The sequence below is a fragment of the Dermacentor albipictus genome, chromosome 2, assembly GCF_038994185.2.
Source record: "Dermacentor albipictus isolate Rhodes 1998 colony chromosome 2, USDA_Dalb.pri_finalv2, whole genome shotgun sequence".
NCBI classification, from domain to species: domain Eukaryota; kingdom Metazoa; phylum Arthropoda; class Arachnida; order Ixodida; family Ixodidae; genus Dermacentor; species Dermacentor albipictus.
In genome coordinates this window covers 61,745,318-61,762,244 of record NC_091822.1, presented here as the reverse complement: position 1 = coordinate 61,762,244, position 16,927 = coordinate 61,745,318, and the positions used below count along the sequence as shown (strand labels likewise).

The 16,927-nt window shown below is 46.5% G+C and overlaps 1 protein-coding gene across 5 annotated transcripts in view; it reads right to left on the bottom strand.

Annotated features, from left to right (window-relative positions):
- Nucleotides 1-1,209: 1,209 nt before the first annotated feature.
- The window catches only part of LOC135909050 (putative nuclease HARBI1), a 91,209-nt gene continuing 75,491 nt past the window's right edge, over nt 1,210-16,927 (bottom strand). For 4 of the 5 annotated variants that reach the window (XM_065440901.1, XM_065440903.1, XM_070533635.1 and 1 more), the window contains 4 exons: nt 4,188-4,378; nt 2,322-3,175; nt 1,844-2,052; nt 1,210-1,752 (listed from right to left, as the gene is read on the bottom strand). In XM_065440901.1, the coding sequence (XP_065296973.1) occupies nt 1,446-1,752; nt 1,844-2,052; nt 2,322-2,903 (1,098 nt within the window). In that variant the 5' untranslated portion in view covers nt 2,904-3,175; nt 4,188-4,378 and the 3' untranslated portion in view covers nt 1,210-1,445. Of the gene's footprint in view, nt 1,753-1,843; nt 2,053-2,321; nt 3,176-4,187; nt 4,379-8,676; nt 9,266-16,927 lie in introns of those variants that run through there. The other variant, XM_065440902.1, reaches the window with a different exon arrangement.

The following is a 16,927-nucleotide window of genomic DNA, read 5'->3' as shown; positions in this document are numbered from 1 at the left end:
ATCGCCAGGGGTCCCAATTATGGTGTTTGGATTTCAAGCGAACCGGCACACAGCTGCATGGGAGGCAGTTTTCTCAGTACTGGCAGGGCCGCCAGTACTGAGCCATGGCTTCATGGAAACATTCTCGCAGCTTGCAGGTGGGAAGAGGAGGACATGTGGGGACGATACTCGCAGCCCAACGTAGGGGAGGGGAATTGGATTAGTTCAAAGACGAAAGAAAGTTAACGCTTTATTTGTTTATTTCAAGGTACTTTAATAAGGGGAGCACCACAGAAAAAACACATAAGAGCCAAAAATGCTTGCAGTAATAACGCGCTTGAAGAAGAGTGTTACAAATACAACTGAATGAAGAAAAAATAACGTTACTCAGAAAAAGAAAGAAAAATACAATTCTTGGTAACATAAGAAGCAGTGGATTGCATGCGTATAAAACCAGCGAAATGTGCACGTAGTTAAAATACATAAACAGCAATCAATGAGCTACAAAAAATCAGCTTGTAAGGCAGTGCTAAACATAAGAGAAATGTGGGAAAAAAAATTACATATAATACAGTCTTACAAAACCCAGCACTCGAACAGTGTTCTGCTAGGAATAAAGAGAACGCGTACAAACTATGCATGCATATTTACAGGATATTTTAGCATTGCCTGACAACCTTCAGCTGCCACGGCAGTGAGCCTTCTGCAGACATAAAACAGTCTGCTAATTCATCCCTCATTGCCATGGCAGCTGAAGTGGGGCGGTTGTTTGACGGCACTGTCTTTGTGCCAATTTCAGTGACAGTGCGGCGCCATTCTCCGTCAGACACCGTCTCGCCGCACAGCGTGTCGCTGTACTCATCAGGGCAGTAGGCAGCGTGCAAACACACGGCAAATTTGTGCAAACACACGGCAGCCTGAATCATGTTATTGAGGAGCTCTGGTGCGCCTTCCACCGTTCCAAGAAACACCCGCCAACGGGAGACTAGAATGCCGAAAGCATTTTCAATGCACCTGCGTGCCCTCGACAAGCGGTAATTGAAGACCTTTTTTCTATCATCCAGCTTCCTCCCAGGGTAGGGCGGCATCATGTAAATCCGCAAAGGGAAGGCTGCATCGCCAACCAAACAAGGTGGCCACTTCGAAATATTTGAAGGCAGCCCCAGAGTACCCTCTTCAAATACTGCCTGGAGGGGACTCCTCTCAGACTTGATCAAAGATGACCGTGAAGAAAACAAAAAGGAACATTTATTGAAAATAAATGCATGCGCCTCGAGCACAAATACAAATACTTGCATAGGCGAGCTGAACATGAGCAAACTATGCAGCTTCTTCGGCTTAAAGAAGCCTACCAAAAAACAAAAGCGGCAGTTCTAAAGCTTCAGCTAGAAGCTTTGAAGAAAAAGTAAACGTCTTTGTTGTTTCTGTGATTTTGTCTCATTCCATTTACGAAAAATACTGTGCGACTATGCGATCTCTGATCCTGAAACCACTTGCTGTGTCTGGCAATGGAGACATGCCTGGTCGCGTTGGTTGTAAGGAGGGGTGGGAGCTCGCGAAGCGGCGTTGTGTATTGCCTGGCTTTGCGCAGGAGGTGGGACAGGGTCTCTCAGCAGGTGGCCGAAGTTGCGTAGTGCAGCACAAGCTGTGATGACGATGGGAACTGATTTTGTTTTTATCTGAAGAGTCATTTCAAGGCAAGGAAACCTTCGCTTCCATACTCCAAACGCCCTCTCAACACAGCAGCGAGTCCTGGAGTGGCACTTGTTGTACCTAAACAAAGCAGTTTTTCAATTAAGTCCTTATTTTCGAACATAATTGTTACTTGGCCGGATTTTATAGTACTGTTGAAACTTCAAATCACCTGTGCTGAGGGCTGCTTTGTGTCTCCCGAAAAGGGGTCATGACATAGGACCTGCAGAGGTACCCCTTGTCACCAAGTAGGATGCCAGGCACATTCCCTTCTTCGTACTGCGCTCTGGCTCGACTATTATCGAAAATTCGGCTATCATGTGCTGAGCCGGGCCAGCTGGCAACCAAATAAAAAAATTGAAGCCGAAGCCCTGTGATTGCCTGCAAAACAAGCCACATTTCCAGCTGTGTTTAAAAACGGCTAATAATACGACGTCACACACATCCCCAGAATATTTCATTCCAAGTGCACTCAAAAGGTAAGGCACGAAATGTATAAACGCCTCCTTGATATTGCAGTTAGCTAATTGCAAAATGTGTGGTCATTTGGTATATGCGAAATCGGTAGCGTTGCTTATTGCACCATTATCTATAGCCCCGACAGTTTCTCTCGCAGCTCCGTACATTGTACGACAGCGTAATAAACATACCTGGACATTGATGGAGAAGTACCCCTTTCGACAGCGAAAAACCTCCGCTTCCTCTCCTCCGGGACTTCTGATGGGTACATGAGTGCCGTCAATGCACCCGCTCACACGAGGAAACCGTGCGATGGTGTAGAACTCCTCCATTACGGATGCCAAATCATTAGCATTTGGCAACTTCACGAGCTGCGGGAACAAAGTCTCGGCGATCATTCTTGACATTCGGGCAATTATTCTAGACACAGTTGCTTGTGAAACATTAACGAGGTCCCCGGTGACAACCTGAAATGTTCCGGCGCCGTAGAATCGCAGCGCGATTAGAAGCTGGAGCAGCGGCAGCACGGGGTGACCGCGTTCGTTGTCTTTTGGGACCAGTGGCAGCATTTCCAACAGCCGCAGCACAGCTTGCTTGGAAAAGCGGTACCGCCACGAGCATTCTGCGTGGTTGTATACTTCCATGGGATTCTGTCGATCCTTAAGCCGTGGTCGTAATGGCGACACGTATCGGTATGCCTCATCCTCCGTAATATTGCGCACACGTCCGGCGAAATCGGCAAAGTCGGCGAGGCTGCCGCAGCAGGCGACCATTACGGCTGTGCCGAGACAATTTGCACCACAGGAAATAACAGGCGTAAGGCGATGCACACCGGGGTCGTCGCCACTGCCAAGTGATTGCAGGAAGCGCAAGAAGGCTCCTTTTGTAGCTCTGGAATGGGTGACGTCAGACCTTTGTTGCAGATATCAGCGCCGCCGAAGAGTGCCGCGCCTCCTGTTGTCGATGCGTGCCCGAGTAGCGCGTCAGGTCACGTGGTCTCGGCCGATGCCTACGTGGCGTACAACTGCGGCTGCGCAGAGACAATCTGCACCAAAGGAAATAGCAGGCGTAAGGCGATGCACACCGGGGTCGTCGCCACTGCCAAGTGTACATCCATAGCGTAATCGAACTGCGTAGGTGCGCGCACTCAGGAAAGCTGTGTGTTTAACAGGGATAAGCGGGCTAGTTTGTGGTCGTTATTGGAATGCATCATGTAACCGCACAAAAACAAGGGACAAAGAAAGAACACACAAGACAGGCGCGCCTGTCTTGTGTGTTCCTTCTTTGACCCTTGTTTTTGTGCAGTTACATGATGCATTCCAAAAGCTGTGTGGTTGTGTGCCCGTCAAAAAAGCACGTGTGACAACCGGTAGTCTACATCTTATCGTCAAACAGAGGCCATTAGTTTTCGCAAGTGTAAAAAAAAAAAAAGCAATGGAAACACATGCACGGCGGCATCCTTCCTATGCGCACCCTTGTGAGCACTAAACGAGCGAGAAAGAGTCGGTCGCCCTTTGGGCGATTACCAACGTGCAAGAAGTACAAGAAGCCCAAACTTCCCGCGGAACAAATCCAAACCCCCCCCCCCCCCCCCCGCGCGCGACAATGCGCGAGCGGTAGTATATAGACGCGCGGGAGCAAACTAGCTCTAAAACAAACCGTGCAACGAAAACCAAGAGAGGGAGGCGTGCGAAAAAAAATCCCTGTATTTCCACATAGTGGCAGCACATGACAGAAAAGAAAAAGTTAGGAATTTGGCACGCTTTTTAAACGTACAGACGGCGCCGTGAATATAAGGCATTGACCATTTTTGTACTTCTTCGCGGTGCCGTATATTTACGTCATTGACCCTCAAAGGTTAACATTTGTTAGCCGGTGAAAAGAGGTCACTGGTGAAAAATAAGCAAGTACACGTGCCAATATGACTTGACCAACATATACCGTATTCTAATTCTTAAATTGTTTCCAGCGGTAAAATGAGCCTCTCAAATGTCAAAACAACGCCAGTAAAAGTTGACCGCAGCAGAAAAAATGCGATTGACACAAATGCAACTCACACTTTGCTTTTCCACAAACTCCTCGGTGACGAGTCTTGCGTCGTCACTTTTGACAGTGTTAAGAAAAGTCAGGCACGAGTAGAAGCGCCACTTCCCAGCGTAGACCTCCTCGGTGCTTTGGCCGCTTTTAGTCGTCTTTGTTTTCACTCCTGAAGGTGCCGCGTTTGTTTGCGAACCCGGTTTTAGGAACTCTGCAGAGGTTCAATCAGATGAAGGAAACATGATAGGTCAAATCTAAAAGAGCATTCCCAAAAATTAAGTAAAAGTTTCAACCACATGGTTCATATTGAACTGGTAACGAGCTGCTGACCACAAAATAAAAAAAGGGAGAGAGGGCTAAGCGCAGAAAGGACACAGCGCCCTGCCCCCCTCTCTCTTTTTTTGGTTGTGTAGCACATTGTTATTCCAAAAATGAAGTTCTAGCAAATTGTACAGACCGACAGAGTAAGGTGCCGATTCTGCATGCCGCTGAGCCATATTAATACGCGATATCTTGCCTGTTACGCAGCTTCGCGTTTGTATAATTGGCGTGCTCTATATTTCATAGCGCTGTGAATACCCTAACAAGAGCCAAAAAAGTGACGGTTGCTTCATCACTTCTGATATGACAAATAAAAATGGGGCCCCTTGGTTAACCCCCTTTCTTCTTGTTTATTACGTAACGAGGGTCTCGAATCCGGCAACACTGATGCCTTCAGGTAGCATGTGCGGGTTTATTGGCCAGTTGCCTTCACCCAAAAAGACCACGTTCTCGCGATGCCTGCGGCAGAAAGGATGTTCCACGTCCCCCGCCAAGGTCTGAGACTGATGGCGCTGGCTAACACTCCTAGGGTTCTACTAGGAAACATAAATACCCAAGAAAGTGGATAGAGAAACGGCGCTGCGGTAGCTAAATTGGTAGAACCCCGCACACGAAATGCGAAGGTTGTGGGATCGTTTGCCACCTGCGGCAAGTTGTCTTTTCATCCACTTCTATCTCCATTAATTTATCGTCTCTTTATTTCATTTATTAAGCACAAGTAATTTCCCCTATGTTGTCCTTGGTTGGTTGGTTGGCTTCTTATTATATGACTAATAAAAATTGGGCCCCTCGGTTAACCCCCTTTCTTCTCGCTCAATGAAGCTGAGGCATACAAAAGTCCAGACTCCTACAATTTTGCAGAGCGGCTGGGTGGGCCAGGTGCTTTGTAATGCAATGTTAACGCGGACTTAGTGTACCTCAAGGCGAATGTTCGAGCGTCGCAGGCCATAAATCAAAAGCCTTGGACAGCATGGGCTTGCGTCAGGCACACCGGACAGGTGTTCACTGTTGGCTGCTCATGTATGGCTGGGAAAGCAAGGGTTTGCAGCCATGTTAGTACACTACTGTGAAAAGTCGATATGGCTGTCACCTCAGAAATGACCGGCACATAGTGTACTGACCAAACAGCTCAGTGGAACAGGGGAACAAAGAGGAATGTGAAACATGTCCTGCTTGAAGATACGGGCTTTAAGCTGCCAAAACAAACTGTGGACTTCGAAAATAAGGCACCAAAACCCACACGAAAGTTTCATCACTTCGGAGATGATGTAGAGCTGATAAACCACATTTGGAGAAAACCATTTTCGGATCTCTTCAACATTCCTGGTGAGGGCAAATTTTTTCCAACACGTGAAATGAGCGAATTTGTGTTAAGCGAAATGCCTTAAAATGACAGCGGCAGCTGTTTCTTAAAACCGATAAGTATGTCTTTTTGGCACTGGCTCACATATGTTAGGAGACTGATGGGTTATTTGTTGCCACTTATTGAACTTAATGGCAATGCAGATTGTTATAGTACATTTTGGTGCCTTTCAAATACAGTACATATCATGCTTGGTTATTGCACATCATTATACATACAAGTGGTGTTAGCTGGCACAGTGCGGTTCGAATTAGTTGTGTGTAATTGCTTTATATCATGCAGGTACTTTGCATCATAGTGCATTGAATTCGGCTGCTTGAGACTCCTGTGCTACTCATCTACCAAGCAAGCCTCGCCACTCGCATACAGACCCTTTGGAACTCCCAAAAAGCTGCGACCCTTGCAAAGTATTTTAACAAAAGCTTGTTGTGCTTTTGAATGAAGGACGGACTTCCCTTGAATTTGCCACTAGGAAACAAGAATGCCCGCTATGGCACATAGCCAGGCACCTTCGCATAACTGCACCAAACGTGAAGCGGGTTTCTAAAAGGGAAAGCACAGACCTCTCGAAAGCTATTTCTGCACTTTCAAATCCAAGCCTGACTGGTAATGCAGCCACAAAGCATGGGATGAAGTACGAAGCCATTGCAAGAGTGGCGTTTATAAGGAAGGCTGGTCTGGCTGTGGCACACTCGGGTATGGTAGTGAGCAGCAATACAAATCCTTGGCTGCCTGCAAGCCCCGAGGGCATTTTTGTTGATTCCCTAGTTGAGATCAAGTGTCCCACTGTTTCCGATTGCATGGCACTAATTGAAAAGGGAAAGTATGATGTTAAGATTGTGAATGGCTAACCTGTGCTTTGTCCAGGTGGCAAAAATGGTTACTATGACCAAGTGCAGTTTAGTAAGTTTTGCTGTGGCAAAAAGCACCTGCTATGTTTATGTGTGGTCGGCTGAAAGTGATGTCATTGTAAATGTGCCTATTGACACATGGTACATTGAACAGAACATCATCATCATCATCAGCTTGGTTACGCCCACTGCAGGGCAAAGGCCTCTCCCATACTTCCTCAACAACCCCGGTCATGTACTAATTGTGGCCATGTCGTCCCTGCAAACTTCTTAACCTCATCCGCCAACCTAACTTTCTGCCGCCCCCTGCTACGCTTCCCTTCCCTTGGTATCCAGTCTGTAACCCTTAATGACCATCGGTTATCTTCCCTCCTCATTACATGTCCTGCCCATGCCTATTTCTTTTTCTTGATTTTAACTAAGATGTCATTAACTCACGTTTGTTCCCTCACCCAATCTGCTCTTTTCTTATCCCTTAATGTTACACCCATCATTCTTCTTTCCATAGCTCGTTGCGCCATCCTCAATTTAAGTAGAACCCTATTGTAAGCCTACAGGTTTCTGCCCCGTAGGTGAGTACTGGTAAGACACAGCTATTATACACTTTTCATTTGAGGGATAATGGCAACCTGCTGTTCATGATCCGAGAATGCCTGCCACACGCACCCTAGCCCATCTTATTCGTCTGATTATTTCCATCTCATGATCCAGATCCGCCGTCACTACCTGCCCTAAGTAGATGTATTCTCTTACCACTTCCAGTGCCTTGCTACCTATTGTAAATTGCTGTTCTCTTCTGAGACTGTTAAACATTACTTCAGTTTTCTGCAGATTAATTTTAAGACCCACTCTTCTGCTTTGCCTCTCCACGTCAATGAGCATGCATTGCAATTGGTTCCCTGAGTTACTAAGCAAGGCAATATCATCAGCGAATCGCAAGTTACTAAGGTATTCTCCATCAACTTTTATCCGCAATTCTTCCCAATCCAGGTCTCTGAATACCTCCGGTAAACACGCTGTGAATAGCATTGGAGAAATTATATCTCTCTGCCTGACGCCTTTCTTCATTGGGATTTTGTTGCTTTCTTTATGGAGGACTACGGTAGCTGTGGAGCCGCTACAGATATCTTTCAGTATTTTTACATACGGCTCCTCTACACCCTGATTCCGTAATGCCTCCATGACTGCTGAGGTTTCGACAGAATCAAACGCTTTCTCGTAATCAATGAAAGCTATATATAAGGGTTGGTTATATTCCGCACATTTCTCTATCACCTGGTTGATAGTGTGAATATGGTCTATTGTTGAGTAGCCTTTACGGAATCCAGTCTGGTCCTTTGCTTGACAGAAGTCTAAGGTGTTCTTGATTCTATTTGCGATTACCTTAGTAAATAGTTTGTAGGCAACTGACAGTAAGCTGATCAGTCTATAAAGCTAAAGACAAGAGCAAGCCAAAGTGCGCCAGCTACACCACAGTTGAGATGCTAGTAGCTGAGACGATGCTGCCGGCAAAACTGACTTTCATGCTATCAGTTGCTGAGCAATTGAAGCCATTCCTGACCGAATTTCAAACGGATGAGCCAATGGTCGCCTTTCTTGCCGCAGCATTAGAGGCTGTCTACGATCACTGTTGGGAAGGATCATTAGGCAAGAAATTTTGCGTGCTGCTGACACGCCGTTCAAGTTACTTAATATAGATTTGCAGAAGCCCGAGAACATAGTTTTTGTCAACGCTTTTGATGTTGGTTTTGCTGTCAAGAGCGAACTTCGAAAAGCTGCAAAAGCATCTCAACTTGCACTGCTTACATTCAAGAAGGAATGCATTTCTTTTTTGAAGGTGTGCTCGCAGAAGATTATGGAAAGGTCGCCTCTAAAATACAGGCTAACAACAGGAGTGAGTTGCTTCGATCCAGTCTGCGCTATGTCAGTGGAGGTTGGCAAAAAATGACTAGCGAGTACACTGGAAATACTCACAAAGCACCGGTGGCTGACCGGCTTAGAAGCAGAACGGGCGCACCGATCCTATGTGCAAGTCTGTTTGCCGAGCTCTGCACAGCTTCTAAAGAACTTTGATAGGATGGCACAGAGACTGGACACCTTGTGGTTTGAGCTGTGCTCACGGAACCATAAGGAGTTGCTTATCTTTGTCAAGATCATCCTCACCATGTCCCATGGCAATACTGCTATCGAAAGAGGTTTTCCTGTAAATAAAGAATGCCTCATGAAGAACCTGAATGAAGAATCTCTGATTGTGCAGAGAATAGTGTATGATGGAGTTTTAGCAGCACGTGGTGTAGCCAATGTTGACATTACAGACAGTATGGTGAAATGGTGTGTGGCGCAAGTATTCGGTGGAAGGAGGAGCTCACGAAAAAGAAGCGAGACAGGCTGGATGCATCTGAGGCTGAACAAAACAGGAAAAGGGCGGCCACCAGCATCAAGGAACTCCAACAAAAGAAGGCTCATCACTGAAGCACACAACGAGGCTTCTCTTCTCCAGGAAGAAATTGACGCTTTAAAGTGGATAAACGTGCTTGTAATCTCGCTTTGGTGCTGCAATAAACTGTTTTGTGAATGGAATCGTCTATGTGAATTGTGCCTCTGTTCGACTCTCAAACCTTCTTTAAAATTCAGGGAATTTTCGTTGGAATTATCAGAGAAAACCGGGAAAATTCAGGAAATATCTATTAAGTAATTTAGTAGACGCCATGGAAGACAGTCATGCTGTACTTGTTTAACAGAACATGGAAGTGCGATTAGCATTCATGCTTCCATTGGGGGCTACATTACGTGGAGCTGTCTAATGATGATGTGTGGTGTTTTGTGGCGCAAGGGCCAGGTTTGGCCAAAGAGCGCCATGACAGGTGGTAGTGTTATCGATGTATTGTGGAAGATGTGAATTGGCTGTAAAGAGGCCTAAAAATAGTCGCTGTAAATGGGTAAAATCTATGTACTATAAAATTATGGCGATGACTAATGACGAATACTATGAACAATAAAATCTATCGTAGAAGAATGATGCAAAATAAAAATATATAGGATGGTAAAAAAACTTGGAGCACAACTGCCTCGCCAGAGCCCTTGAAACCCAAGGGCCTAGAGGCATGTGCTATACTAAAGAGCTATCGCAGCGGCATCCTCTGAAGAGAGGACCCGCTACGAACATGTGGGGCTAAAAACATGCAGGACAACATCTTTCAGGAAACTTAGGACTGCGTTGGTGTCAAATAAAGGTTCTGGGCCGAGTAGCATTACGGGATGTAGGGGGATGTGCTGCCGGTATGCTAGCGAAAAATGTTTCCTTCTTTCGGATTCGGCTGCCCGACACTCCAGGAGGACGTGGAGGACGGTCAGCCTCTCCCCGCATCTACCGCAGGTTGGAGGATTATTTTCAGTGAGTAAATAGTTATGCGTGCCAAATGTGTGTCCTATTCTGAGGCGACAGAATAGGACATCTGTTCGCCGCGATTTTGTTACGGAGGGCCAAGAACCTAACTGTGGCTTTATTACGTGCAGTTTATTATTTACTTCTGCGTCCCACATACGTTGCCAGTGGTTTCGCAGTTTTCTTCTTAGGAAAGGCTTCAGGTCTGTGACAGGGACCGAAGCAGTAGGACTAACTGAATGCAATGAAATGGATGTGGCCATCTGGTCAGCTAGTACGTTTCCCTCAATGCCCCTATGACCAGGTACCCAGCATATAATCACATGTTGGTTTGATATATATGCTTTACACAGTGCGGAGTGGAGTTGATTAATTACCGGATTTTTGTGGCTACAGAAAGACATCAAGGCCTTCACAACACTAAGGGAGTCTGTATATATAACTGATTTCTGGAGTTTTGACTTATTTATATGCTTTGCGACCGACAGCAGTGCGTAAGCCTCAGCCGTAAAGATACTAGTTTCCGGATTCAGTACATCGGTTTCAGAGAAGGATGGGCCGACGGCTGCATAGGACACCCCGTCGTGTGACTTCGATGCGTCTGTGAAGAACTCCGTGCAGGAGTATTTGTGCTGGAGTTCCCGGAAATGCATTTGGATTTCAATCTCTGGAGCATGTTTTGTAACTTGCATGAAGGATATATCACATTGTATCAGCTGCCACTCCCAAGGAGGTAGCAGCTTGGCTGGATGCATTGGGCAAAGCTCGAGGATTGGGACACGCATTTCGTCACTAAGTTCCCTCACACGCAGCGAGAAAGGCCGTCTTACGGAAGGACGATTATTAAATAGTGTAGCATATGTCGTATCGTTAATGATATTAAAACACGGGTGTTGAGGATTAGAGTGGACTTTCAAAAAATATGTTTGGCTGATGTATGTTCTCTGCAGATGAAGTGACCACTCATTTGATTCTGCATATAAGCTTTCAATAGGACTTGTTCTGAAAGCTCCAGTGGCCAGTCGGATTCCTAGATGGTGGACCGGATCTAGCATCTTTAGCGCGCTCGGGGCTGCAGAATGATAGATCACGGTACCGTAGTCCAACCGTGATCGGATGAGGCTCTTGTAAAGATTCATTAAACATTTTCTGTCGCTGCCCCATGTTGTGTGGGATAGCACTTTAAGCAAGTTCATTGTTTTTAAGCATTTGTCCTTGAGGTACTTTATGTGTGGAATAAACGTTAATTTGGAATCAAGTATGATGCCTAAGAACTTGTGTTCTTTTTTCACAGGAATTCGCTGACCATACATTTCGATAGTGGGTTCTGCAATGAGCCCTTTTTTCCTTGTGAAAAGCACAGAAGAACTTTTGTTGGGGTTAACTTTAAATCCGTTTTCTTCTGCCCATTTGGACACTTTGTTCAAGCCCTGTTGAACTTGCCTCTCACATACAGTAAGGTTGCAGGATTTGAAGCCCATCTGTACGTCGTCTACGTAAACAGAATAAAAAATGGCTGGCGGTAATGAAGCACGAAGGGTGTTCATTTTCACGATGAAGAGCGTGCAGCTAAGTACACCTCCTTGAGGTACACCAGTTTCCTGTATAAAAGGCCGCGACAATACATTGCCGACTTTCACGCGGAATGTACGGTTGGACAAATAGCTTTCTATTAGGACGAGCATATTGCCACGGATGCCAATTCCCGACAAGTCTCTCAAGATTCCATAGCGCCACGTAGTGTCGTACGCCTTCTCCATATCGAGGAATACGGATAGGAAATATTGTTTATGTAGAAAGGCGTCGCGAATGTTTCCCTCAATGCGCACAAGGTGATCGGTTGTGGACCTCCCTTCTCTGAAGCCACACTGAAAGGGATCGAGGACATTGTTAAGTTCAAGGAAATGTACAAGTCTGCGGTTAACCATTTTTTCAAAAACCTTACAAAGACAATTTGTAAGAGCTATCGGACGGTAGCTTGCCGCCAAGCAGGGGTCTTTACCCTGCTTAAGAACAGGGACCACAATCGCTTCTTTCCATGCGGATGGGAGGCATCCCATAGCCCAAATAGCGTTGAAAAGCGTGAGTAGTGTAAGTTTGGTGTCAGTGTGTAAATTTCTGATCATTTCGTACATGACTCTATCAGGTCCCGGTGCAGAGCTTTTGCATGTGGTCAAAGCAGCTCTCAACTCTGCAATACTGAACGGCCGGTTATAAGGTTCATTCTGTCTGGATTTTTGTATTATTGGCTTACATTCTTCAATTTGTTTGTATTTCAAAAATGATTGCGAATAGTGGTTTGAACTCGACACGCTCTCAAAGTGTTCTCCAAGTGTGTCTGCCTGATCTTTCAGTGTTTCACCTTGTGTGTTGACCAAAGGAAGTGAATATGTTTGTCGCCCTTTTATCCTATTAACCCTGTTCCAGACTTTGGCCTCATCTGTATAGGAGTTGATACCAGATAAAAACTTCTGCCAACTCTCTCTTCTGGCTTGTCGGCGGGTTCGCCTGCCTTGGGATTTTACTTTTTTAAAATTGATAAGATTCTCCGCAGTGGGGGAGGCGCGTAGCATCCCCCACGCTTTGTTTTGTTTCTTACGAGCGATCCTACATTCGTCGTTCCACCACGGGACTCGCCGTTTGCATGCCAATCCATTTACTTGTGATATACATTTAGTTGCGGCATCTATTATAAAGGCTGTAAAATATTCCACGGCAGCATCAATTCCTAACGAGGACATGTCATCCCATGATATACTAGTTAAGTTACGGAATTTCTCCCAGTCTGCTGTCTCAGTCTTCCACCTAGGAGCCTGTGGTGGATATTCGTCTTCTTTAAGTGTTCTTAATAGTACGGGGAAGTGGTCGCTTCCGTAAGGATCGTTCGTAACTTCCCATTCTAGTTCAGGCAGTATGGACGGAGAAACTATGCTCAGATCAATTGAAGAAAAGGTATTGTTTGCAAGACAGTAATATGTGGGTTTCTTCTTATTCAGAAGGCACGCACCAGAAGAGAAAAGGAACTGTTCAACGAGACGACCTCGCGCATCGATACGAGAGTCTCCCCACAAGGTGCTGTGTGCATTGAAATCGCCAAGAACAACATAAGGTTCTGGCAATTCATCTATGAAGGACTGAAATTCAGGTTTCTTTAATTTGTAATGTGGGGGTATGTAAAGCGAACAAATAGTGATGAGTTTGTTCAGCAGGACAACTCGAACCGCCACTGCTTCGAGGGCCGTTCGTAGCTGTAAACGTTGACACGCTATGCTTTTTTGAATTACAATGGCAACACCACCCGATGATGCGACAGCATCATCGCGGTCTTTGCGAAAAGTAACGTGTTGTCGAAGAAAATTTGTGTGTTTTGGTTTTAAGTGTGTTTCCTGTAAACACAGCACTTTTGGATTGTGTTTATGGATAAGTTCTTGCAGATCATCGAGATTCCTGAGAAGACCTCTGACATTCCATTGGATGATTTGTGTATCCATATTTAAAGAAAAATTGGTGCTGTGTTTACGGAAACGGAGGTGATGCCTTAGGTTACAGAGCTCTTTCGAGGCCCTGTAACGGGAGTTCTGCCCTTTCTGGAGCGTTCGAGGGAGCCTCGCCGCTCCTTAGGCGCTTGGCGCGCCGTGGAGATAGGTGTAGTGTCCATTGCCTCCTGTGAGGCGCCGGACACGTGCTCTTGCGAGCAGGAAGTTACCAGCGAGGGTCCCGACTTGGAGGGCAAGACCCCTGCGCCCACCAGCCCGGAGGTCGATGGGGCACTGTGCGGGATTTGGCTGCGCCGGCTGTTGCCAGCGCTGGAAGGGGCCGGGGAGGTTGGGGCAGCCTTGGCTGCGCCAACCTTCGGGGTCGATGGCCCCTTTTCCTCGGTTGGCGGAGCAGCGCTAGCTGCAACCACCGTGGGGGCAGATGGCGTAACTGCCGACTCACTGCGTGTGGGTCGGACAGTCGCCGGAGGCCGTTGTGACGCTGCCCCCTGACGCGCCACTTCGGCAAAGCTTTTCTTTGGCAGGTATGCTACCCGCCTTCTTGCCTCTTTGAACGATATATTCTCTTTCACTTTGATCGTTACTATTTCTTTTTCCTTCTTCCAGGAGGGGCACGACCGCGAGTACGCGGCGTGCTCCCCATCACAGTTTACACAGTGGGGAGCGTTCTCACACGTTTCAGTGGTGTGTTCTTGGGCACTACATTTAGCACAAGTTTGGCGGCCTCGGCAACTCTGCGAACTGTGGCCGAAGCGCTGGCACTTGAAACAGCGGAGTGGGTTGGGCACATACGGCCTAACGCGGAGCTTGATGTACCCGGCCTCGATTGACTCGGGCAGGACACTTGAACCAAAGGTGATTATTAAGTGCTTCGTTTGAATCTCTTTACCATCTCGCCTTATCTTTATTCTTCTAACATTGATAACATTTTGCTCACTAAAGCCCTCCAGGAGCTCCGCCTCAGTCAGCTCAAGCAGATCATCATCGGAAACAACACCGCGGGTGGTGTTCATTGTGCGGTGTGGCGTTACTGTTATGTGGGTCTCCCCGAATGACACTAGTTTCTGTAGTTGCTCATATTGCTTTTGGTCGCGGAGCTCCAAGAGGAGGTCACCGCTTGCCATCCTGGACACCTTATAACCTGGTCCAAAAACATCAGTCAAGGACTTTGAGACAAGGAATGGTGATATGTTTCTCACTGCTTTGTTTGGCTTTTCAGAGTGAATGACGTGGAACCGGGGAAAATTCTGGATTTGGTGTCCGAAAAACTGAAAAACATCTTCGGTGCGCCCTCGTTTCGGAGGGCGATCAGGAAGTTTGGGGAAGGGAGTTTCCATGGGAATATATAAGATTCGGCAACAGCGCCGACCGCCCACCACGGAGCCCAACGAGGGGACGTGGCAGAGCTTGTGTACAAGCCTGCACGACGCCAGCCGTACGCCATCACTATAACCCAATATGGTGTACCCAAGGTAGGATATCCACACAAGGTTAACCCTAGCCGCCGTGGAGAAAGGAAGTAAATGGAAGAGAGAAGGAGACAGGAAAGATGTAAAGTGAGAGATAAAGACGAAGGGTTTGAGAAGAGAGAGACAGGAAAAGGCGACTACCGATTTCCCCCGGGTGGGTCAGTCCGGGGGTGCCGTCTGCGTGAAGCAGAGGCCAAAGAGGTGTGTTGCCTCCGCCGGGGGGCCTTAAAGGTCCGAGCACCCGGCATTGGCTCAACCCCCAGGATCCCCTTTTCCCCGGACACGGCTAAGCCGCGCACGGCTACACGCGGGAGGGTCCAACCCTCGTGTGCTCGGGTCCGTGGTGTCGCAACACACCAAACGCCTGCTTACGCAGACGCCCCTGCGGGGGGAGCTGTCTAAGAGTGGCCAGAAAATGCAATTCAAATGTGCAGCATGTTCTTAGCTTCTTCCAGCCAATCCCCTTCTTAAATATATGTCATATATGGTCACATAGTTCCTTTAAGAAGGAATTCAGGGATTTCACATGCCAAAACCAACATAAAATCCTCGCTACGTGCCCGCTCAAATGTGTACATCTTGAAGCAAACAAGATGCCTCTCGCTGGAACAGTCATTCCTCTACATAAAACTGTAGCCTGGCAGTAACAAACATTCAAAGGAGTCAACTCTCTTCAGAAAGTTGAAGGTGTAGTGTCGTGCATGGCTATGACGCAGGATGAACTTGGGAAAAAACAATGACTGGCATGCTCAAGCAAGCAGTGGTCACGGAGTGACTGGCACGCAGGTTTATCCCCAGAGTTAATTTTCCTCATCTGGCTTGCACGAGGGGTTATAACACTGCAATGAGTGCGTGTGAACAGTTGATGCAACTAGGCGTCTTCATTCCCTTTGTAACACAACATACTGGCAGTGATGAAGGAACCACATTAAAAATCATTAAGCAATATGCACCTATGCAATAATCAGCCTTCAGCATGCATGAAATGGGAGATGCCAAATAATTGGCCATCGTGGCACAAGACCAAAATAAAGAGAGAAGACTAAGTTCAATTCCTTTGCCATTAACATTCTCAAAAGCTGGACTTTCGCTACCCAGCAGACTCAGAAAGATGCGTTGCAGCCACAATAATGACCAGCCTTCACTGCACCTCCCTTATGAGATAATTCAAGCTTTCTTTTATGCGACAGAAAAAGAAAATCAACTTCAGCATCACTGGAGCTAATGAAAGTCAAAATAACAAATGACACTACTGTCAAAAGCAAATGTGAAGAACATTCACACCCTGCATAAACATAATTTATGAAAGCAAAATTTATTACGATCCTCAGGCTCATTCTCTTCACCTGAAAGGAAGGCACGTCATATCGCAGTCAAAAGCTACACAAAATTTTTTCATAGTGGAAGAGGTGCACAAAACACAAAGCAAGCAAGATGCTCATTTCTTGAGCTTTCTATGTACTTACCGTGGAATTTCCGAGAGTCTTATGGTGAGAAAAACTAACGAACCACAAAATGAAAACTGTTCCCACACTGCCCCATATCACTTGTGCCAGTGTTAAAGTACAGGTCACAATACCATGAGTTGAATAAATTGCCACAAAAGGGGCAAGTAAATATAAATTCTGGCAGAGGGCAATAGTACATAGTTTTCATCATGTATGCAGCCTGGTGCCATGGAATCTTTGACAAAGCAACAGATACACTCAGGTCCTATTGTGCAGAGCTACAGAAAATGCGTCATCTAAAATCACATTTGCAAGCAACATCTCGCAGGAACTCTGTTTCCAGCTCGAGTGGACCGATGATCTGCAAAGAGGCCAGGTAGACAACTTGCTATGAAAGGACTGTAAGGCCACGACGACGCCTCAGCC